General features: G+C 45.6%; 1 protein-coding gene across 1 annotated transcript in view; it reads right to left on the bottom strand.

Annotated features, from left to right (window-relative positions):
• The window catches only part of BCR (BCR activator of RhoGEF and GTPase), a 103,531-nt gene that overhangs the window by 7,350 nt on the left and 72,341 nt on the right, over window positions 1-23,840 (bottom strand). The window contains exons 9-22 of the mRNA XM_068412286.1: window positions 19,062-19,183; window positions 18,469-18,637; window positions 17,638-17,757; window positions 16,614-16,689; window positions 15,912-16,016; window positions 15,020-15,094; window positions 13,716-13,813; window positions 12,909-13,040; window positions 5,149-5,208; window positions 4,902-5,011; window positions 3,938-4,077; window positions 2,299-2,433; window positions 1,545-1,650; window positions 336-498 (exon numbers count right to left, since the gene is read on the bottom strand). Of these exons, the coding sequence (XP_068268387.1) occupies window positions 336-498; window positions 1,545-1,650; window positions 2,299-2,433; window positions 3,938-4,077; window positions 4,902-5,011; window positions 5,149-5,208; window positions 12,909-13,040; window positions 13,716-13,813; window positions 15,020-15,094; window positions 15,912-16,016; window positions 16,614-16,689; window positions 17,638-17,757; window positions 18,469-18,637; window positions 19,062-19,183 (1,611 nt within the window). The remainder of the gene's footprint in view (window positions 1-335; window positions 499-1,544; window positions 1,651-2,298; window positions 2,434-3,937; window positions 4,078-4,901; window positions 5,012-5,148; window positions 5,209-12,908; window positions 13,041-13,715; window positions 13,814-15,019; window positions 15,095-15,911; window positions 16,017-16,613; window positions 16,690-17,637; window positions 17,758-18,468; window positions 18,638-19,061; window positions 19,184-23,840) is intronic.

Here is a 23,840-nt window from a genome sequence, read left to right as displayed (position 1 = left end):
GTTGAGGAGCATCACGGAAAGACACTGACAGTCCTTTTATCCCAGGCTAGCAATATGGTGCTGGGAGACAGCCTGCAAAAAATCTTACTGTGCACAAACACTGAACGCCCAGGCTTGCGTGCACACTGACATTTCTTATTGCATCTGTACTACTACAGCGTTTAAACTGAACTGCCTGAAGAAACACAGTTCTCAAATGTCTGTGTAAGGGTGAAAGCTGTTGATGTTTCTCAAAAAACCTGTCACAGAAGGATGGCTGAACCAGGCCTTGCTGGAGGACTGCAGTTTCCCACATACTGTCTTCACAAGATTGAACAGCACATTTAGGATTTTACCTGGGACATGACTTCTAGTGACCAGCTGTCAGTCATTGTGATAGGCTGGGTTGGGTTAGCAGGGATTTTACTGTCCTTCTCCGAAGGTCTGAGCAGTGTTGGTCCAAAGACAGTTGCAAGATTATGCAGGGACATCTTGTTAATGCTTTCTCTCTCAGCAACCCTGGGAGAAGAAACAATGAACAAGGCAGATCTTTATAAATATCCGAGTTTGGAAGCATCCTTAAATAAGAAACCATATTTATTCCTTTTTAAAAAGTCTTAGATACATTCAATCAAGCACTCTCTCCCTGTGTGCCTAAATCAACTTTATATATGAGCAATACCTTGATCTGACACAACCACAGTCTCCAGGCATTCCACAGACACAGCTTAAACCTGGGAAAGGGACTGCTGCTTACTGTCTGGACAGACAGAAGTGGGACAGGAATAAAGGAATGTTTTTCATCCCAGCTTCATAGAGAAATTGAGGCACAAAGGTTAAAAAATTTACCCAAGGGCAGAAAAGTCTGCAGCAGAAACACAAGTAAAACCCAGATTTCCTGGATTTTAATCCAGAACCTCAGCACAAGATTATCTTTCATCTCTCTAGTGACAGTCTCTAGTATGTACAAAATACATATGTAAATTAACACATTGTGCATGTATTAAGCAAACTTATTGCATTAATATCAAACACATGGAAATGCTTTTTCACAGTTATAACCATATTAAAAAGACATAGACAAGATGAGGAAGACTAGTCTAAGCAAGGAACTGACAACTCAAGCAAGTTGACAAGTTAGCAGAAGTGCAAAGCTGGAATTTTTCAAGATATATCATGTTAGATTGCAGACACCTTTTGAGACAGGGCTCACAAGTCTTTAAGCATGGCCAAAACTTCACGATTTATACTAAAACCTTTCCTGATCCAGATGCAGATGCAGTTTTGCAGAGATCTGGCAGCCGGAATTTGCATTTGCACTAGATAAGCCCTGAGACTTCTGTTACCCCTTTCCTTCAGTTCTAATCCTTTCAGTATGAGTGGGAATGGAAATTCAGGATTTAGTGCCTCATTAAGTGAGTATGAGACAAGAGTTATCTGATGAGCATTCACAGCAAATGCTGCTTCATTTGTGTGATTCAGCATGAATTCAAGGAAAAGGCTCCTCTCTCCAAAACAGTGATGCTTTATGCATTAAATACGTGTCTAAAGGATCCACATACTACCTTTTTAAATGGTCCAAAAGGAAAAGGAATGTCACAAGGTTGGGTTCTGGAAGCGATAACAATAGATTCAACATACAGCTTTCCTTTGCAACAGGATCTGAAAGTGCTACAAGACAGAAAATATCAAAACATCACCATAGGCAGTGAACGAGGGTTTGACTGACTGTGTAACTTCCCAAACCAACAAATATGGATGGTCCTGAACGGACTGTAATTACATCATAGGTGGGAGGTCAGAGTTGCACATCAATACCCCATGGGATCTCTTTCCTTTATTTCATAGGTATGTAGAGAATCCTTTTCTCTCAGTTTTTTTTTTCTCTCAGCACTTTTCAACACAGTTCAAGTGCTTTCAGACTTTCAACCATTATGATGTTTTTTCCTCTGCATCAAGATAAGACAAGGTATACCCCCCCTTGCCCTGCCCCCAAAAGAGGTCTTCCCTGGAAGACTGAATGGGGCAAACAGCAAGCACAGCCTCAACAAGTAGCCTGTCATTCTATTCTTAAGCCATCCTTCAGAAACCTGAACATTTTTTACTTAGAAAAAGGCATGGCACTTGCCCATATTCAAGCTCACAGGAAGATGTCATTCCAACGCTCATTTCTGAGCTCCACTGCACTTCCTTAACAGCTTGTTCCAGGCTCTGTCCAACATCATAAATATGGGGTTTGTATTGTTTTAGAAGCAGCCTCCTACAGAGCAGTGTCTGTAACAGACCTGGTTATCAAGGGTTATTTCTGCTACTACCTACCAATGCCCTCGGCAAAGTTGGGGTACAGCTCATCTGTGAAGAGGGGCTCAGGCAGCTCCCGGAAGTACAGTTTCAAGGTGCCTGCAATGGCGTTGACATCCATCTCGCTCATCATCACTGACACGTCTTTGTTATCTGAAAGAGGGAAGAGGGCAGGCAGGGTAAAGAGGCTGCTGGCCTTGCATTCATGCATTCATTCTTTTTCTTGCTTTGTCTCTCTTTGTTTATCCTTTGTCTTTGCCCAAATAGCTGAAAGTTTTCCTGTTTAAATTTCTCCAGATTAAATGAGCTACCTTCTGACAACTGAAAAGTGCTGCACAAATGACTGAAAACAGTTTATAGCTTTAAATCAAGTAGAGGGAACCTCCCCCTACCCAGGGTTAGTTACGCTGTGCCAGCGACCTCAGCCTGAGCTGGAACAAGCCCTGCTTGACTGTAGTTACATTCATTTCAACTTTGGTTAGTGACAATTGTTATTCCAATTCCCTGCCTCTAACAGCTTAGAGTAAGAGACTCTGAGGCTGTTTAACTCCCCACTGAGTGCAGCTAAAGTACACAGGCAATTCAGGGCTCACATTTCAGTTTTGTTACTATTAAGAACAACAAAACCACCCTCTTTCCCTAAAACAAACAGACCAACCAGCAGAGCCAGCGTTGGCTTGATGAAGCTTAGTGTAAAACAGCATTTAATATAAACAAAAAAAGTTGTTTTTCAAAATGTGAAACACCCTTACTTGCATTAGTGAAGATTCATAAATCAATGTGTTTGGTAGCTTAGGAGGATTGAAAAGAAAATACAAGGAGGAAGAAATTTCACAAAATAAGTGAAGTAGTGGTGCAGGGAAAATTTGGGCACCTGGCACAGGCCTCATGACTGCTTGCATTAAAAGAGAGCTCAAGTGTGGCATAAGCAGTGCTTGGACCGTCATGTGGAGGCTGGAAGTAGGGCAGAATTTCACTTTTTGTACCTCAGCAATTTGGAGGTGTTTCATCTGCCTGATCTTGGATGCCTTTTGGGACTCACATGCCATTCTTTTGAATGCAGCACCAGTAAGGAGCCCTTTTCTGCTCAAGAGCAAAGCAAGCTTTACAAAGTCTGGTCAAAATTATCTAATTTTACAATCTGTGCACATCTACCTAGACACAGAGTTAAGAAGAGAACTCAGGAGCCCTGACCACCCAACTTTGGTTTTGTAAACACCTTCCCAGTCAACCTTAGAAAAGTTTTTTTGCTGGCTTCCTTTCACAAAACATTCTCAAGGACTGCTGTTAGTTTGGGGAGCTCACAACAGTGAGGAAATTACAGCTTCTGATTGCTGCCACTTCCCCTGAGGAAGGTGTCTGCCATTTACAAAGATTTGGCAAGGCAGGCAAACCCACCATGTCATGTCTGCTGGGAATAATAACAAATGCATTATTTGATATAAGGATCCACCCTGTTGTATGTCTTGGATTATATCTAGAGCTGAAAAATATTAATACAACACGCAGCCAGGGTTAAAATGATTCTCCTTGTGCGAGAATCTCTACCTCTTAATGCTTCTTGGGGAACATAAGATTAAAAATAGCACAGCCACCTGACAGGGAGCTCATGCAGGTTCTCACAGTGCAAAGGCAAACATCAGGCACAGTTACTTACTGACATCAAAGGCAGCTTTCAAAGCTTGGATATCGGTTGCAACCCCGGAGACACGGTAGATGCCCACCTCCTCCATTCCACGCCGCTCTATCTCCTCCACACACTGACGCACTATGTAAGGCACCTTCGATCGCTCTCTCCTTAAGAAAGCCAGATAGAAGAGTTCAGTACAGCCCATGCCCTCAATGCCTGTTACCCCAGCCAGCCAGGCTGGCTAAAATCACCCCATCGTTTTGCTGTGCAAGCCTCTTCTGGAAAATGGGGTAAGAGAAAGTCTGAGCAGGCAATGAAGACTGAGCTGGAAAACTCGTTTTTAGCCTGGAGAGGGTTTTCTGAGTGTCTCAGCCTGGCTGTGGCTGTTCCGCAGCTGCCCTGAGCACTTGGGCTTCTGGCTGGGTCCTAGTACCCCTAGAGCCTGCGACTTGGCGCAGGTAATCAGAGGATTCCCAAACAGACCTTGGATACACAGCAACACCGTTGCTTTCCAATCAGTGCAATTCCATAGGGAGGAAACACCACACTTCCCAAACTACATAACAGAACAAACAGGTTTCTTCTGGCAAACGATTCATGACAAAAGATCAGGGGTTAAAATAATACAACAGGATCCAAAGAACTTGAACATTTCCGATTATGGAAAGGAAGCATCACTGTTCAGTGGCTCTGGAAATTTGTGACCCAGTCAGCTAACTACAGAGTAAAGGGGCGAGGGGTATCTCCGGAACTCAGGAAAGTGATATGCTGTAAACACCCTAGGTTTCAATGCCTGTGTGCATGCTGGTTTTTTCCCCCAGCAAAAAAATGAAGCTCAGAGAACGTACAGCATCTCCTTTCTGCAGCCACAGCCATCTACACTGCTACCCAAATGGAGCAGACTGGACTGACAAACCCTCAGTGGGGTAAAGACAGGCGCAACCCCCTGCCAGTTGGCTGTCTGAAAAACAACAGGGAGAACTCAGCTCACTTGGTGACAATGGCGATCTTGACCCCAAACACCCCAGTCTGTTTCCGGGACGGCATCCTTTTCAGGCTGAACTCCCGGCTGGTAAACTTCACTGACAGCTTCACTTCAACCTGGATAAAAGAGAACTGCTGTTACTTTTCAAACATCATCTTTTTTTTTTTTTTTTTTTAATGCTGCAATGAAAAGCAAAGAAATAAAGCACATAAGCTGTACAGAAGCAGTGCCAACTTCTGTTTTCCATACTTACTCCATTCATTGAGATGACTGTGCGTTGCCAGTCTTTTTCCTGCAGCGCCTGTGGGTCCAGCTGAAAAACATGGAAGTTACCTGTGAGCTAGGAACAGACTTCAGATAAGTCAGCTAGCCTTAAAGGCTTCTGTAAGTGAGCAGAGCACTACCGCTCTCAACAGGTTATTTCTTTTCCATAGGAAAACACCCGTTCCAAGGATTCCCCAGTTTCAGACAACAGGACACTCAAATATTGCGCAGTTCTCTAAGCAGGGCTGATGAGGACTGACACACATGGAAAATCCAGCAACATGTGTGCAGTGCGTGCTCAGCCACAACCTCAGCAAGCAAAATCGATGTTTGAAGGTCAATAACCTCAGCTTTCATGGAAAGAGAGATTGCATTCACTGCTGTAGCACAACAGGCATGTTAACAGACAGCCGAATTTGTCCCATGCCACAGGGCTAGGAATCACAAAAAGGGAGGAGAGATTTCTGAAATAACACTGATTTGAAATAAAGGAAACTCTCAACCTCTGCAGTTTTCTAGCAACAGATGAGGTTGGATGAGTGTGAAATTACTGCACTGAAATAAAAAGCCAGGATGGAGAACTTCATAGCTCTTGGCTATGAATCTAATAGCTTCCAAGAAGGACTATGTTCCACTGAATTCAAAAGACATAATGACCCTAACAATGAGATCAAGGAAGAGAAATATAAAGTGATCCATACAGAGACAAGTAACTTTAAACAAACCAAACCCCTGTCAGGATCTGACAGAGGAGGAATGGAAAAAAAATGGCCCAGAATCATGGAAAGTTGTCCTCCTTCAACCTGCCTATTCCTTTTCATTTCTATTCGAGCACGGAGGCAGGAAGAACACCTGGCCCTGCTACTGCAAGAATTCATTAAACAGAAACAAGTTCTGATGCAAAGTCCTGATCTCCCATTTTCAGCATTGCTTGATCTCTTTTGAGTGGACAGTTGTGAGGCTGGGGAGCAGCTGACTCAAGTACTCAAATATCACCCAGCCTTTCCAGTACTGCCTCGGAGAGTCCAAACACATCTGAATGCCTGAAGAGCAGCACTCGGCTCAAGCTAGACCTGCAAAAGAGAGAAGTCCCCATGCAGACAGGTCTTTTCTATCAGCAATCAGAACCAGCCAAAGCAAGCAGACTTCGGTGCCTCCTGGGACAGCTTTGGAACACTTGGCTCTTGAACACTAAGACACAGTAAGACCAGAAGGAGGCAACTGCAGCAGACACTGTGTTTTAAGTCTACTGTCGTCAGCAAACAAATAGACAGTCAGTAACTAGAGCTACTTCTGCAGCACAGCTCCTCCCTCGCACAGAGCCCCACGCGAAAGCGCAGTTCTCCGACAGGCAGAGGTAAATGGTGACACAATGGCAGCTGCAGTATGTTCTGGGCGATCTTAGATGCCATCATGCTCACACTCTCTTTCAGATCATCAACAAACTAGCCCAATGCTGCTGACAGCTACAGAGACAAGTCTCCCCATGCCCTTCCCCACTCCCCAAAAAAGACAACCAGCAGAGAGAAATTTCTCCCTGCTTGCTCACACTGCAGAGATCCCACAAGCAACAGACAAGCAAGTCAGGCCAACCTTATCTCTGCGCACTTTGTTACGGACGTGAGCCCACAGCGGGATGCCGCCAGCACATCCATCCTTTCCTGCTGAATTGGACCGGTTCCTGTAGGTGCAACTCTGGCAGAAATTCCTGAAGACCCCTTGTAAGGAATAGTCAGTAACCAGCAGCTCCCACATTTTGGGACTGCACAAACGTCCCAGAGGCCAGTGGGCAGCGGTGCTTAGCTTCAGTGCTCCAGCAAACCCAAATAACAGACTGCTTGCCAAGAGGGTTTGCTTATAACGCTGGCGGAACAGATCCGCCCCCGCCTGTGCGGCTGGCCAAGGTCCCTACAAGCTGGCCAGACCCTAGGCTGTTCTTCCCTGAATTTCCGTGCTGGAAGTTCGGTTTCTTTCAACAACTGCATTCTTTCCCAGAATCAAGAGGAAACAATTTCTGAAGTGTCTGGTTTCCTATGAAGAGCAAGCATGCTCAGTATTCCTGAAACCTTGATCTCCAGCTGCCTAAACAGTCATCTCGTTAAGCTGCCAAACGGCCCTGCTGACAGACACAGTCACGGCCGATCCCCCAGCTCAGCAGCAGTTTTCCATATGCTTTTAGAACGGAGTCACTGAGAGCGTATTATTTATAGCAGGGAGAGACTGCTTAAGACTAAAGGCGAAAGAAGGTTTTGAATATTCGCCAAAAAAATCAAAGGAAGAGTCCAGCAGGGTCCAGTTACAGTTTATTTAAGCTAACAGGTATTACTGGTTATGTCTCAGTGACGACCAAGGAACTCCTACCACTGTACAAAACAAAATCCAGTAAATAGCTGCTAAAAAGCACAAGCCAAACAAAGTCCTTCTCCGTCCCTAGAGTGCTGGCTGCCAAGGCAGTGTGCTGGAGCGAGAACTCAGAGAGACTCTTCCTTGCTGGGTAACTACTGGAGCTGAGCAAGGACTGCAAGTGTGCCTGCTGCTACCTCTTGCTCCCTTACCTTGGAACTCCGTTGCAGGGCTGGCATGGAGAAGGGCTTGTGTTGAATGCAGGCAGCTAGGGAGGGCAAGCACCAGGGAGTGGGTCTGTCTGACCCGAGCCAACCCTGCACAAATCACTGGCAATAACAACAGCAATTAAAAAAGAAAAACAAAACTAAACTCCCTCAAGGTGTGTTTTAAATAACAAAGCGAAATGATGAAAGCTCATAACAGAGCAAAGCTTGAATAAGCTCTCAGCAACACTGAGTGGGACTGGAAGATCAGGTCCAACAGTCTGATAGTCACAGTAGGAAATAACCAGAGTCAACAGGAAACTAAGAATGCCATTTAGACTTCGAGCAAGCTTTCAGTCCTGGACCCTACAGATGAGTGACCTTCTAAGGCCAGCAAGAGCAACACAGGGAAAGGGCAGCTGGAGCAGACAGGTTACAAAGCAGACTGAAGACAAAGTTAGCGAGTGTGATGCTCCAGCACAGAGGGGGCCTGTGACAAAGGAGGTCATGCTGTCTTCTGGCCTGATTTGATCAATGACCTGGAAGAAGGAACACTGAGCAGAAGAATGCAATCCACAGACAGCGTGCCAAAGGGAAGCTGCTCCGAGCGAGCAAGCCCATAGCGCTGGCTCTGCCAGCTCGGGCAGGGGGAGGCACGGTGAAATGGCTGCCTCTGCACTAATTTGACAGTGAAATTTACAGCACCTCTAAACACTTCCTTCAAACAGGTGCTTGGTTTGAGTGACAAAAGGACCTGTCCAATCTCCCCTGAAACTGTGAAAAACTGTGTTGTTTCCATGACCTATGCAAATACGACAGACCTGCTAAAACCCTCAAAGACCGTATCTCATGGGCTTGTTTGCACGGTCCTCACCAAAAGTGCATGCTGCACAGGCAAAATACAAACAAACCAGTTTGTCTTTACTCCCCCAGCACCTCCAGTCCCCTTGTGGCCTGTTCTCTGGCATTTGCAGTGGCAAGCTACAGCCCCAAATTCACTAATGAATCAAGCAAATGCCTCTCTGCATCCTGCACAAAACGCAATAGAACAAAGTAGCTCAGCACCACAGAGATTTCTGAGTGCAAGGCTCAGGCCTGAGCCTCACAGCAGCTGAGCACTGAATTCAGACAGACAATTAGGGTAGAGCAGGCAGTAGGGGCTGAGTGTGCAGAACAGAGTGGTGAGGACCTGGGAAAAAGGCAAACTGAGGATGCTGGTCACTGGCAAATGCAAGCCAGGTACTAAGTAAAGGGTGTCTGTGCTCTGCCTTAGGAAACCACCACAGAGAGTTTGATGGTTTTTTTTTCCCTCCAGAAGAGAAAAGAAAACATACAGAAAGTGGAAAAAACAAAGAAGCATCAGTAGAAATGAAATGCCTGGGAGCAAGGGCTGAAGCAACCTTAAGGTTAGTGTGGGTTTGCTGTTTATTCACATTACTTCCTCCCTTTATTAAATCTCCCTGGCAACTTTACACTCCATCAATTTTTAATTGTAACTGATATGACATACATGTTGTCAGAGTCTCACTGCTGCTGAAAACTCCCAGTCCAGCCATAACCCCATTCTTCTCAAAGCTCCCCACTGACATGTTAATCTTTCCCACCATCACCCTTTAGACATGACCCATTGCCTTCTTCATTTCCACCCTATTTTCATTACTGGGATACTGTTCTGCACGAGTAAACTGTTTAAATGAACTCGAGTGTGTAAAAGGTTTTCTGAGTTGACACTTGGGAGGTACATGTGACAATCTGTTTTACATGGAAAACAACCTAGATGTCTGAAATAGCCATGTGCACTGCTATCAGACAGCCCAGATAATTAAGCAGATAAGAGTGATTGTTTTGCATGGCAACAGAGGAATGGTGGTGTGCTGCTACCACAGAATGACTGATCTAAGGTCACATCCTCTCTGATTTTCCAGCACTGCTGTGAGGGAGAAGGAAACGGTTTGCCTGAGCTGATCATGCAGGGGGGAAAAAAAAAGCAACAAAGGAAACAACACTTCTAGGAGGCACCAACTGGAGGAGATGGATCACAGGATGAAGTATCAGTTTACTCATGCAGTCTGTTCCCAAGGCAGACGCCAGTTTTGCTGACATATGTACCCACTTAGATGCAGAGTCTCAGGACCAAACAAAATGCTGCTACAAACCATGTGGACGTGCCTGCCACACGAAGTGCAAAATTCAAAGAGCAAAAGGGCCAGCCTCCCAAGTGCTGAAGATGGATTGCAAGGTAACAACAGAAAGGAAATAAAAAAATAGAGTTCAAAATGAGAGGAGCTGATGCTTACAACTGAACTAAGCCTCATGTTTCCTCCTATAAGATAATGTCCATTTCTTCCTCCCCCAAGCCTCCCAGTAATTTCAGTTTTACAGCGTACCCAGCAATGGCACCTTCTCCCTGTATTTTTCATGCCTGAGATGTAAGAGAAGCCCCCAGCCCTGCGTGCTGGCTAGTTGAACATTGCACATCCAGTGATGCTATTCCCAGAAGGTCTGATGAGGACTTCACTTCCACATTTACAGCAGGTTCTCCCATATTAAAACCTTGTGGGTTTATTTTTCAGTGACAAAACTTGCAGGCTGGCAAGCAACGAAGCTCTTGCATGTGGCTACAACAACAGGTAAATAAACTGTTCCATAGGAAAAGAAAATATGACCAATGGGAGCTATTAAAATTGCTGCCCATTCCTGGAAGCTTCTGACCACATGGACCAATTTCCAGTCTTCCTTCCTCCAGTGCCATTATGTAACGGAGAGATTTAATAAACATTCAACAGCCAAAACAGTCCTCGTCTCCTTGATGCATTGTTTTCATCAGTGCAGCTCAGAGAATTTGGTGAGTCAGAAATCCCAGCAGTGGGAAGTTGCAGATTTACAATAATACACGGCTTAACAATACACCGCGATTTAGCCAACACAGAAATTTCCCTGTTTTTTATCAGCAGGAGGATGCAGACACGACTCTTGATGTTGCCAGAGGTTTTAACTAAAGGGAATTTAGGACAAAAAACCTCATCCAACTTCACAGACCTTGCCTTTACACAAGACAGACTTTGGCTGAATAATGACAATGCCACAATAACAACAAAATAGACAGCCCTAGATACACTAGCAACTCTAAAGTAAACAAAATTTAAGGTAAAAGCACCTGGGAAAATCCTGAAAGAAAATTACTATAAAAACAGTGATTGGAAAAGATGCTGACAGCATTAATACAGCTAACCTTCAGCCACAGGTTGTAATTTGATTCTGTTGTTGCATTATTGTGATTTCTTAATAGATAAATGGAGTTTGCTTTAAAAATAAAACTAAACCAAAATAAAAACCTTTAATAATTCTTATCAACCCAAAATCTTACCAGACTCTTTTATCTCTCTTTTTTTTTTTTATCTCTTTGCAGCTGTTCAATAGTGTTAAAAATTTGTGTGATGGGACAGAAATCACTGAGCTTTAAGAGGATGTTCTGAGAGCTCACCAAGTTTCTTTATAAATTGCAAGGGGGATTTACTGAAAGCAAGAGAACTTTTGCATTTGCCTTTTACGATACAACAAACCACAACTTTTTCACATTAATCAAAAACATTTTTATTGATTTTTTTTTTTCGCTTTCCACTGTTTAGGTTTCTCTAAAAGAATAAAGATGTAATTAACATTCAAGTGTCAAAGAGTGTGTTTACTATTAAGTCTAAAATGTTTTAACTGAATGTACAAGTGCTGTGCATAAAAATGCTCACTCTTGTGAAAAAAAATTGTTAAAAATGTAAAAGATTTTATTCATTTTTTAATCATTCTATGTAAAATATTTGAAGAATTTAGAGGGTCAGTGATTTCAGGGTTCTCCACTATGAGCACACAAATCTCCAGGGCATTTCACGGCTGAAAACTAGCGCTTTTGTCGTTGCTCAGCTCCATGGAAAATAAGCTTTTGTTAGCAGAAGGGACATACAGGTTTCTGGTTAGCCTGAGAGACATCCACAGGAGCCACCCTGTACTAGCATTCATCGATTTGTACGCAAGTTTTCTTTCAAACACCTACCATGCGTTTGGGGAGAAAATCTTTCCCTGAAAATGGATGGCAGCCTCAGGGCTGCAAGAAGGGAGGGAAAGGAACAGGCCTAACGAAACTCATTTAGACAATGAGCCCTTCTAGAGTCAAGGTGAGATATGATCTTGCAGGACGCCCTAAATCAGAGCTGTTTCTGAAATCCCACAAATGACCTTGGCCTGTGTGACCATCATGCAAATGTTGGAGCAAGCTGTCATCCATGGAGTGATGAAGAGTCAAACGTAAATGGAGGAAAACTGGTATTTTTCAATGGTATTTTTCAGCGTGCCAGAAAGAAAAAGGTATCTGGGCAGGGTTTCTGCTCTGTACAACAGCCAGTCCAACACAAAGAACGTGTTCTCAGAGCAAGCATTTAAACACCCTCCTAAAGCTGTGGACAGACAGTGCAACAAACTAGAAGAGGGGGAACACGTTCTCCATGTCGTCTTCCGCTGATGGCCTGATTTGTCCTGCATGGAGCTTTAGTGCTTTATCACTCAGCAGCTCCCTGAGAGCAGCATCCGTTTGCAATCATCTCATCACCTCCCCTACTGTATTACAAATTTGTCACATAGACAGAGTGTCCCATGCTGGTTCTTAGTGGTGGAAATCTCTCTCAAATGCAGCCTGCTGTCATGGGCACTATACTCTGGACATGGCAGTTACCAGGACAATAAGCCTGTCCTCCAAGGCCTTGCTATCACATCAATCAACTTCCTGCACGTACAGAAGGCAGCATTTCTTCCACATGATTTACAGAGGGGATAGTATATTCATTACTTCCTCTTTTGCCACAAATGGAGCATCCTCAACAGCGCCCAGGGTTCACTGACAGTGCAGTTCCTATAACTTCAAAACTTCCAGCACAGTATAACAGGTAAATCAGAGATCAAAATGTAAATTTTCAGGAAAAAAGCATCTATTCCATAAGGGTCCTGAAGTAGGCATAGGGGACAAGGCAAGAGGGGAAAAGCTGCTGACTTCCCACCTGTGAATCACACTGTATACCTCACTACCTGGAGAAACACCTCCAATGCTGAGACAATCAGAAGGCAGAAAAAAAACTTCCCTGGTACACTCCAGGATTCAAAAGTCCTGTTATGTTTTGCAGTAAGGGTCGCAGGAATGAGTTAAGCATGGTCTTACCTGGATCTGTCCTTTCCCCATTATGCGGTCTGTGCTCTCTCCATCCTCTTTGGTGAGTTTAGTTTTGTTGTAGCACTTCTCATAGCACAGAATCCGCAGAGTTTGTGAGCCTTCCAGCTCAATCTCAAACTCCTGCAGGGCACCAGGAAAGGAAAAAGCAATGAATGCATCACAGCAGGACACTAGTCTCTTAATAATCAATATAGTCTCCTTAAAACTCATCAGGAGGGAGCACTTAGGAACTGACCAAAACCTCCTCCTTAATGGAGTTAGTCTAGAAATAAACTGAGATTGTATTTTGTATATATAAGGTGATCAAATCAGAGACTAAGATGGGTGACTCCTTAGTCAGGTTTCACTGAGTTTCAGCAAAGCATCATTCAAAGAAACAAACTCACCCACCTTCCTTGTATTTAGTTTTGCTCCCTAGCAGGTTTGAGTTGGCTGTAAACAGGCAAAGCATCTATAGCTAATTTTCCCCCCTCACAACAAATAAACAAAACCACCTCCTTCTTCAACATATTTTCAGTTGTATCTTTAAAAAAATAATCAAACATACATCTGTTTAAATGTTGAAATGCTGGACAAGACTCATTTGTACTGAAATGTTTGTTTAACTGTAGCTAATCCAAGAGAAAATCTTCTGCAAGCCCTGACAGCCAAATGAACCTGGCATAACAGTGTTTTCTGAGGGGCAGCATATGCAGCACAAGGGCTGAGCATGCAGCAAGTTCTTCCATTTGTGAGTTTTCTGCCCATCGTTTGTTGATGTTTGGCACAAGTCACATGAAGAAAAATCCAACCTACCTCATTCCAGTTGGGCTCTGTGGTGTCTCTGTAAACTCTAGTTTTAGCCTTGTTCACGAAATAGCCAAAAGAATCCACCTCTAATGTGCAGTACAAATCTGAGGAGGGGAGACAGGGACAAACTTTTACAAAATTTCTAGAATCTCCTAACTTGCATTAATCACTTTCAGGGTGTGTCTTCATTTGCATCTTCCTTGTATTAGTACCAGTAAGACTACCCAGCACAAATCTCATCATCTGGACCAGCAGAGTTGCCTTTATGAAGCTGAAGAACCAGCACAGCTGTATAAATCACCTCAGCACAGACAAGCCGTTCACCTCTATCAAGAGTCAGGCATATGCTATTATCCAGTATTTCCCAAATCAATCCACAATGAGCAGAAAGTGTACACCGATGAGAAATGAAACTTCCCCAGATAGATATTGGATCCCATCAACACATCAGAACCGATTTCACTGAGAACAGCATCAGTATGATATCCCTCAGAGAGCAGGTTAGGGGCCAGCTGCCAAAAACTCATTATCTTCACAAAGTGGTTAATTATGTGGTATCTGTTTTTTTTTTTTTAAGAGCTAGTAATGAGCAGCAGACATTGCCCTTATTTGTAAGTTAAGTTGTAAATGACCTTATCCAGCATCTGGGAAGTCAGTGGTTCAGCAGGAGGAGGCTAACAGAAAGCTTGTACCTCCAGTTCACTCCTGTTCTCCTCAGACTGCACATGCAGCTGAGACAAAAACGGGACCCCCAGCCACACGGCTAGGGAAGCTTGGCAGCTTTTCCCAGATTATCCTCATCAATGGCTGAGAAGTATGTTTATTTCTACAGGTGTCCTCTTCACTCTATTTTTTCACCTTTTTTGATCCTTATGTCAAATCACTCCCCTGAATTTTAACACCTCTTTCTTCACACCAAAAATTCTGGATGTCAGAGAATACTTCCCATTATTTCATGGTAAAACAAAATATAGTTGAAAGAATTCAAGATAAGGGCTGACTTGTATCTAAAACTTGGGTAATTAGCAAACACTGCTTGAAAAAATACCAACAGACTAGGCCTAAAAAATAATGCTGCATGCTTGATCCTTGAGCCTGATCTTTCTGAGAGTTAATAGTAGCATTAAAAAATTGCATTCCCCTAAATTTACACCAATGCCCTGACTTCACTTCCAGTTCCCCAAATCACCTCTCCTCCTCCCCATCATCCCAGGTGCTTCAATCCTAAACCAGTCCACGCTTAGTTGTCACAGCACCCGAATTGTCCAACCCCTGTCGATACCTCTGTGTGCTACAGAACTGCAACTCACTTGAACTTTGCTTGAATCCTGTGGCAGAGTGGACAATGACATTCAGGAATCCATAGAGACCTGGGGATTCATCATCTGTACAAAAAGACCCAAGGAATTCTGTTACGTTCACAGAGAAGCCAAGAGTGAAAGACAGTGATGAGATTGATATTACACAGGGTAATGAGCAGTGGGTAAACTGTCCCTAAAAAGGCTGGCAGGAGCATGTAATCTAGCCATTTCAGTAAAGGAGGAGACTGTCCCAGGTTCAGTGTCAGTCTCACCTGTAATGCCTTCTGGCAACATGTGGCTTTTCCAGTGCCACTTCTAGTTTCAGGAAGAGAGCATGGAAGAAATTCCAAGGAGAAAAAGTAAAATACAGAGGCGAAGTCTATACTAGCAGATTAAGTAATAATTTAGGATGCACTCTGACACAATTTTGACCAACTAGTGTCCTTCCAAAGGATTCCCAGCCACAGGTCAAAGTTATCCCAGGCTAGGACTCCAACAGGCACTCCAATCCCTGCATGGTTGCTGCATGTAAAGACCATTTAATAGTCAATTAATAGATATGGGACGATGGCCAGGAATATTTTACTAATTTAGATGTAGCCATATAATTTGGAGCTTGTATTTTTACTGTTGCAGCAAGCAACATGGGGATGACAGACTGTTCGTGTTCCTGCTCCTCTCTTTTTGTACGCTATCACCTACTTCAACTAAACTACGCAAGTTGGGTACATATGGTCTCAGCTTTTGTTTTACAGGAACTCTCAGTTTGTAACTCATCACCAGGTTGAAGCCTGTAGCAAAAAGAAACACTAAGAGCAGTTCTGGGGAAATGCACAAAGGCAGGCAGAGCTAGGTTTTCAGTGCAGCTGTACCATGTAAAAGCATAAACCAAAGGTCTCACCTTCCTTATTGATAGTGAGGGGAATGTTGTGGACTGTCTGAAGCTTCACACAAGAGTTTGTCAGCATCTGGAGCTCCACAGATGTGAGTGAAAAGCTTTTGAAGCCTGCCAAGGAGATTCAAAGAGGGAGGAATTAAAATCCAAAGCAGAGGCCAGATGCACGCTCCCTTATTCTGGGCATATGTGGGACAGCCGCTCCCTGGGCAATGCTCAGCAACAGTACCGTGCTGCTCAGGTCTGTACTGCTGCTGCAGCCCAGATCTACTGAGGGCATATTTATTTACTCTTTGGAGTAAAAAGTCTCAGGATGGTTCACAGGAAACAAGGGGGCCCTTATTTTCTTGCAAAGCCAAAAAACACCCATGCCAAAAAAGTCAGTTTCTTTGGACTGGGGACAGGTAAAAGGGTGCAGCTGTTCCCTCTACCTGGAATTGCACATAGCTGTGATCTCTTGAGTAAATGGGAGGATCTCTCTACACACTCACTAAGTGCTCTCCCTACACATTTCCTACATGTTGCTGCAAGCAAGAGTCCCCCAGACAGGCTCAGATGTGCAGAGACAGAGACATTCATGTTATGCTGTGGATTTCAATGCACATCTCTCTTTTTGCAGGGAACCCTGCTCCACACCTTGTCCTCCAGACTCCTGCTCTGTAATAATATCACAGTATTTGTACCAATGCCCAGCTGAGGGACACTCACATTTCTTCTGCTGCTCCCGGATGTTCTCCCTCCACTCTGCCCTTTCATAGTCCGATGAAATGAGGAACGTGTAACTCTGCCCAGGAAAACAGAAGAAAATGGGGTACGCATTAGTCTGACCGCACTGAGAGCGGGCCTGCCTGCCACCCACCCTCCTCCAGTGGAAACTGTTGGATATACGGTCCTGCTAGTACTCCTGTCAGTTGCCCTACATGACAGCTTTGCCAGTGATGGGCAGGACTCTGGCAATGTGCCTTCCCAGCAACGTGCCAGCGGTACCAACGCGGACTCCTGCAGTCAGACCTTTCACAGACCTCCCCCCTGCAAACAGCAGCTGCGGCCCTGGCAGCATGAGGTCCCATGGCAGCTCTGTACTGTTCCTCACAACAGTTGCACCAGGAAACCCAAAAGCCTCCAGCACAGGCCTAGACACTAATGCAAGCTGAGGACGCAGTGACCAGCTTGTGGATTTTTACCGAGTAGTAACTGGATCTCGTGAGAATCCTTTGCCGTGTGCATGGAAAGGCCACAGTGACAGGTTACAGCACTGCCAGAGCACGGGATGCCTTTGGCACATTGAGCATCCCACAGTGCTAAAGGAGATTGTTCACAACCATTGAGCATCCCTGGTGCCAAGTGCAACACAGTACAGTCCTGAGAAGATAGCCTTGAGTGCACTAAGCCTTGAACTTAAAGGGAAGTCTAGAAGGCAGCTGCTGCAGAGCTTTATCTTAGGTGAAGAGAGCTGTTCCTATTGCTCTGCCAGGGCAGATGCTGAGGTAGGGGATTAATTTCTAATATTATTTTTTAAATGCCAATGTTGCATAAAAATTGGTCATAGCCTTACAAGATGTCATCATAACCTTTGGTGTAGCAAGGATGAGGTGTCTGCTGCCTGGAAAGTGCTTTCAGCCCAGACAGTAGAGGGCATGAAGACCTCCTTGCATGACAGTGTATACAAACACACACACACCCCCCTTGACCTCTGTCTTGTACACTGAGGGAGACCAGAAGAGCCACTCACCTTGCCATTGCGATTGTGTACCCGGAAGGCCATGTTGGGAGACATCAGCAGTAGGAGGGATTCCTGCTCCGAGAGCTTCTTTTTCAACCTCTCAATGACCTTGCTGCCCTTATTGGCCCTCTGAAGGGTGGGGGAGAGAGGGAGACAGAGGACACGCATTATTCCCCAACGTATGCCCCCATCTACACTGACAGACATTTTAAGATCCACAGTCCCTTCCCTCTGTGAGTAGCCAAATAGCCCTAAGCAGCAGAAATGCTGTCAACAGGATCCACAGGGCTCCCAGCTGCTCAGGAAGATGTTATAGTATAACTAGTGTTCTCCTTGTATTTGATGGTGCTTTGACATGGGCGAAATCAGAGAAAGCTTCAAAAGCATAACTGAGCCTGCAAAAATTCAGAAGTACATGGCTTCTGACCAAAATCTCTTGCAGGACCATACTTTAACAGCCAGAAATTGGCAGGCCATGCTCCCAGTCCTTCTCATGTCTGCAGCCTAAGATCCCTGTCCTCCATATGGATGCTTGGGGATACCAGTCCACAGGTGGTCCAATGCAAGTAGAGAAGCTACTAGGTACAACTACAGGGTCTTTTTGTTTCTGCCTCCTCACAGGACACCATCATTCAAGCTGTGCGCTAGGACAAGCAACAATGGGCTGCAGAGTGTCTGGATATCACTGATAACAGAGCTGCACCACAAGCCTCTGCTGAACAGTCTGTTTTAGCATGACTCCCCATGCTGTGCAGCTCTGGGAATGCTGCTTCTATCAGCACCTCATCTCAGCAGAGACACTGAGTCTGGACTTGGCATGGAATACTCAGCCCCTTTTACCTTTTCACGCTGGATGTCGTTCTTGATCTGGGATATCTTGATCTTCATGGCATCCAGTTCCTCATCAGGTACCAGTGGGATATTGGGCACTGCCTCAGACTCATCCACCATTTGGAAACTAAGGTCAGTGAGCGGGATGTACCATTTGCAGTCATACTGCTGGCTTTTTCTGAAAGATAGAAGGTCCAAACCTTTTACTAATACTGGTGTTTGGCAATACTGGCTGTAGCTGCTAGGCAAAAACTAATATCCTTAGTAACAAAAGGAAGTGAAGAATGTCACCTATTAAAAGAAAGGGGAGGTAGAAAAATGAATGGTATTTGTCCAGAATACCAGCAGCTACAGCATATGCTATTTTCCTAGAAAGGCTCAGGGCCGGGGGGAGGAATTAACCTTTCCCGAGGGATCAGGACTTGGCCAAGGTCTCATATAATAGACAGAACTACCTTGCTGATCATTCCTTGTCTAACTACGTCTTGGGGATTATGGCTACCCAGGTCTAGGGTATTCATATTCAACTAAAATTGCTGGCTAAACCCAGGATTCTGCTGAAGCTGAGATGAGAAGCACATAATCCAGAAGGAAAACCTCACCCTCCAATCTGCTTCTTGAGCTTGGCACACAGGAACAGATCAGTAAAAAGAAAGACATGACGTAGTTTGCGAGCCCCCTCAACCAGCTCCACCATGAAACTGTCCTTCAGGAGCTGCCGGTGCTGGTGACAAAACAGAAAAAATGTTTTAATTAGTGCACCGTGAGCCCCAGATTTGGCACGGGGGCAACACATTCCTTAGACACGACTCCTACCAGAGCCAATTCAGTAAATTGGTCTAATTCAGAAAAAGGAAAAAAGGCTGTTAAATGCTCCTTGCTGCAAGCTCTGCTCCCTGCTGCTGCCCTCTCTCCCCGGGCAGAAATGGCCATGCATCTCCTCCCTTATCTGGTTCTAGGTCAGACTTCAGGCTTCTCTCCATCATCTGTCCCTGGACCCAAGAGTAATTTATCGTGAGTCATTGCACAGCTTCTGCATACCCAAGGGCCAGAGCCACTGACATCCCCTCGCAAACCAGCAGAGAGCAGCAAACACCACTCTTCTCAGGAGTCACTTACCCAGCCACTGAATTCAGCTCAGGCTACCCCACCAGGGAGAAGGAGAACACCTCCACCAACACCTCCACTCCCCATGCACGACAGTAGTTTGTCAGTGTTAACAGCTGAATGCCATTGCTGCTTCTTTATTACAAGTGCTGCTAAGGGATAATTCCTGAATGAAATGTGTCTCTAGCAAACTTCTCAGTAGTCCTTTATCAGCCTGTGTTTAAATAGAACCATCTGGATATGCCCCCACCCCACGCCTATTTAAATCTCATATATATCATATAAACATTCCCCAAACCTAGAAGATGCAAAGAAGTTGCACAACCCTGATGCCTTTATTCCTGTCTCTAGTTCCAGGGAGCTTTACAACCTCCTAAATCAGAGGCACACATTGGTAGGCAGAAGCATCACTTTCCTAATTCCCTTATGGGGACTCCACAGTTGAAAGACAAAAAGGCTGGAGCACTGGCACTGAGACAGATGGCTGTGTGCTGCTACCAGTGACCCCGCCAGGAGTTTCAAGCCCTGCTCAACACTCGGGCCTTCTGCTCTGATGTCAGGATCAATAGGAATCTGAATGCACATCTGGAATAGATATCTCCCACTGATTTTCTAACAGAAGTCAGGGGTATTAAACTTTGGGCAAAATTTATTCCCAACAATATGTATAACGGTCAGTGCTGCCTTGCTTCACAGCCACTACGAGCGGGAAGGATCAGTTTCTCCACACAGGTACGCTAAGGTACTTTTTCCTGACCCGTACTATTTCCTTGCTATTCCAGCTAAGAGGATGCTCCCCTGACACCAGAGTGACACGTTACACGTACCATACGTGCCTAGATATCACTGTGGCTGGGGATAGGAGAGATCTGCTAATGCTGTCCAGCGCTAACCAACACCTCCTTCTGCTCTTCACTGTCAGCCTTCCCCAGGCCCGTGCTTGGGACTTGTCCATACGACTCACTCATGACCTCCAGTATCTCTGTGATCCCCACGCTGGGAAACACGTACACCAAAACTGTCCGTTTCCAAGAGGTGGCTGTGCTCAGCTATGCAGCGGCGTGCAACAGGAAAGCAGGGAACTGATCAAGGTCAGAACATCCAAACCAGAACTCGTGCCTCGGTTTCTCGGGTTATGCGCCATGGGTTTCGTTTGCTGCGTGACTGAACAAGCCCTGAATGCATTTACTGCAGAGGGTGTGGGAGTGCAAACCCCCGCGCTGCCTCTCCTTCTGCCTACCATTCTTCCCATCTTGGCTCTTCAAAATGAAAACAAACCACATCAGTCCTGAGCCCAGCAGGCATCATGGCAAGGAACACAAGGCAGAGAAATACCCTTGCAGACATAATTCTTGTCTCCACACTCTGTCCTACAGCATCCTAAACTTCCTGACATGGACTAAGAGTCTGCATTTTCCTGTCTGCAGCTGCCCTAGCACCACAGCTAGCTGTTAAAGCACACGCAGCAGTGTCAGCATCTCATCTTGGTGCTGCCTTCCATTACACAAAAGTCCTGGAAATCTGTGAGCAGCAGCAAAAGCTGCACCTTTCCCATAGTGCCAGGAAGCAAGGCTGCTCCGTAGCAGACTGTTGCACCATCTCTGAGCAGGAGTCTGTGGAGATCTGGTATCCAGCAGTGATTCAGGCTCAGAAAGGCCTGTACATATGTTCATGTTTATTTTTAGGTGGGCGTGATCCTCCTGGCTTCTCCTCAGTGGTTTTGGAGAGGATGCCTGCCTGCATTAATGTCTCTGCTGCTGATGCGCACTTGTGCATGCCTTCCCTTCCTGCCTGGCAAATAAACCCCAGGTAGGAAACTAGAAACAGTGAGCTTTAAAAAAATAAACAAGAAGGAGGAGGTATGTTGTCAGTAGCAAAAACACTCTCCATAGCTGCAAAGAATTTCATTTGGGAGCAACACTGAAGCAGGGAAAGATATTTTCTGAGCAAGCCAAAACCCTGATCTCAGGTTTCCAGATCTGATGCATACTAATTACACTGCAAATCAGCTCAGCTCCTCCGGGGCAATGAGAATAGCTGCTTGTTGCCAGCTCAACCTCTGCTCATTGTTCGTAGGTGTAAAGATGTTCTCACAGCTCACTCATCTCTGCTACCTAGCAGGACGTGGCACTGTCCCTTCCCCACCTGGCAGGGACATGGCACAGTCCTGACCTGGCCTGTCTCCCTCTGCCAGGCACTGGCACTGTGTGAGATCAGCCAAGACCCCAGCCCAGCACCCTTCCAAGTGCTGCTAGCTGAAAAATGCGCCAGGCTCATCCAAAGCACAGACGCAGCACCCCATCCTGGGAAGATGTCTCTGGTGGCAGAGACAGGCCAACAACATGGCCAGCAATGTGTTTCTTCACAGGCAATGGAGGGCACAGGCCCATGAGAGCTGTTGGAGGACTGTGAAGGACTACTGCTCAGCCCCAGATCAGCCCCCTGGTTTTGGCAGTATTCCCGTACCATCATCTACACCAGAGCATTTTGAAGACAAGTGTGTCCTCAAGTGAAGGGAAAGCCCATACAGAGGCACCAGTGACTGGAAACCTTTGTGTCAGGCCTGTACGAAATAGGAAAAGAAGAGTCCATCAGCATTCCCTGCAGCAAGGCTACAGACCTCCCCAAACGGCCTGCCTGGTCCAACCAGGTCACCCCTTCTCCTGCCTTCTGACACTGCACCTAACCTGCCACTGCACAGTCCTTGGCTGTCACCATCCAAGCAAACTTCCTCCAAGCAGCCACACTCTCTGTCCCACATCTCCCCAAAACCCAAGCAGAAAGCTCAGCCATACGATGCCACAACAGGGGTGTGATTCGACAGCCTTCGTTCTTCCCATCTGGGACTGAGGTACCGCTCGTTTGCACTGAGTTTATTTTGGCTAGCACTCCTGGGTACAAAGTACCCTGACTGACACGAGGTACAGTGCTACCATGAGGCTCAAAAAGTCTTTGGCAGCATTATTTCCCAGAAAGAGAGCTGGGTGGGAAGAAGACATGGCTGTATTTCCTAAGCTTGACTGGAAGAGAAGTAATGAGGTGAAAGAGATGTATTCCAGTCAGCCACTCAGAAGAAAACACTGAGCTTCCCAGACCTTTCATTCTTCATATCTTCTCACTCATAAGCTAGTTGGGAAGGTCTCCCTTCAGCAAGCAGCAGGGGTAAGCTGCCACAAAAGCACCAAGTATCTGGGGAGGAGAGGACAGGAGACAACATTTGTGGATCAAGTCAGGAAATCTCTCCTCACAGGGGTGCGGAGCTTGATATTAGATCTAACTACCAGCTTCTCTCAGAAGACAGGACTTTCGTTAGGGCTGGGCACAACAGGCATGCCCCAGGCTGCTCAGCATCAGTGGAGCAGAGGAGGAGCGCTTCCAGCAAAGGGTCACATCCTTTGTTGCAAATGATTCATCTTGCTGGGAGAGTTCAGCAGGTCAGAGGGAGACAATAAAAGGATTTCCCAACTGGCTTACCAGATCCTTGCCAAACCTCACAGTGAGAGAGTGCAGGGCACCTTCCCGGACCTCCCGAATGAGTCAGCCCATCCTACCCCACCCTGGGGGAGCCAGCAGCCCCCTCAGACACGACTCATGCCGGTCAGATGCCCGTGCCACTGCAGGTCCACAGGCCTTCTCTAGCAGTCTGGGAACCAAAGACCACTTCGGTCAACTCCTTCCACCCAGGGCCAGCAACAGCTATTCCTTTGGTGGCTTCCTGTTAAACAGGGTCTCCTGAAACACGAGGTCTTTTGGCTGGGTGATGCTGCTGTACATGACATACGATAGCCTATGTGTGGGAAACCATCTCTCTACCTTGTTTCCAAGGTTACTCTGTTTGCTAAGGTTACCAAAGGTGCTAAAGTTTTCCTAAAATACCCTGAAATGACATAGACTACAGAAACACCAAATAAACATACAAGAGAACATAAGCTTAGGATCAGAGTGGCAGTACAGTGGCAGAGTAACCCCGTCTCTTCAACAGACAGCCCCAAGACTGTCAGGTATCCAGCACAGGAGCTCAGCTCAGCTATAGAAAGATGTTCCAGGAGGCCTGGGGGTAGACTTCCTATTTCGTATCATAATGGAGTGAATTAGGATCATCTTTAACCTCTCAAACAGGGCCCGGGCCGACTGTTACCTTCAGTGGCTCTTGCAAAGCTTCTGTACTGGTGCAGTAAAAGTCCCAAGTCTCCCTTCTAGGCCCTGCTTTCCTTTGCATGTTTTCACCTGTTTCTTCTCCCACTCACCTTAGTGCTCTGGACAAAAGAGCTCTC

The sequence above is a fragment of the Nyctibius grandis genome, chromosome 14 (assembly GCF_013368605.1).
Source record: "Nyctibius grandis isolate bNycGra1 chromosome 14, bNycGra1.pri, whole genome shotgun sequence".
NCBI classification, from domain to species: Eukaryota; Metazoa; Chordata; class Aves; order Nyctibiiformes; family Nyctibiidae; genus Nyctibius; species Nyctibius grandis.
This window is presented reverse-complemented; position numbering and strand designations above follow the sequence as displayed.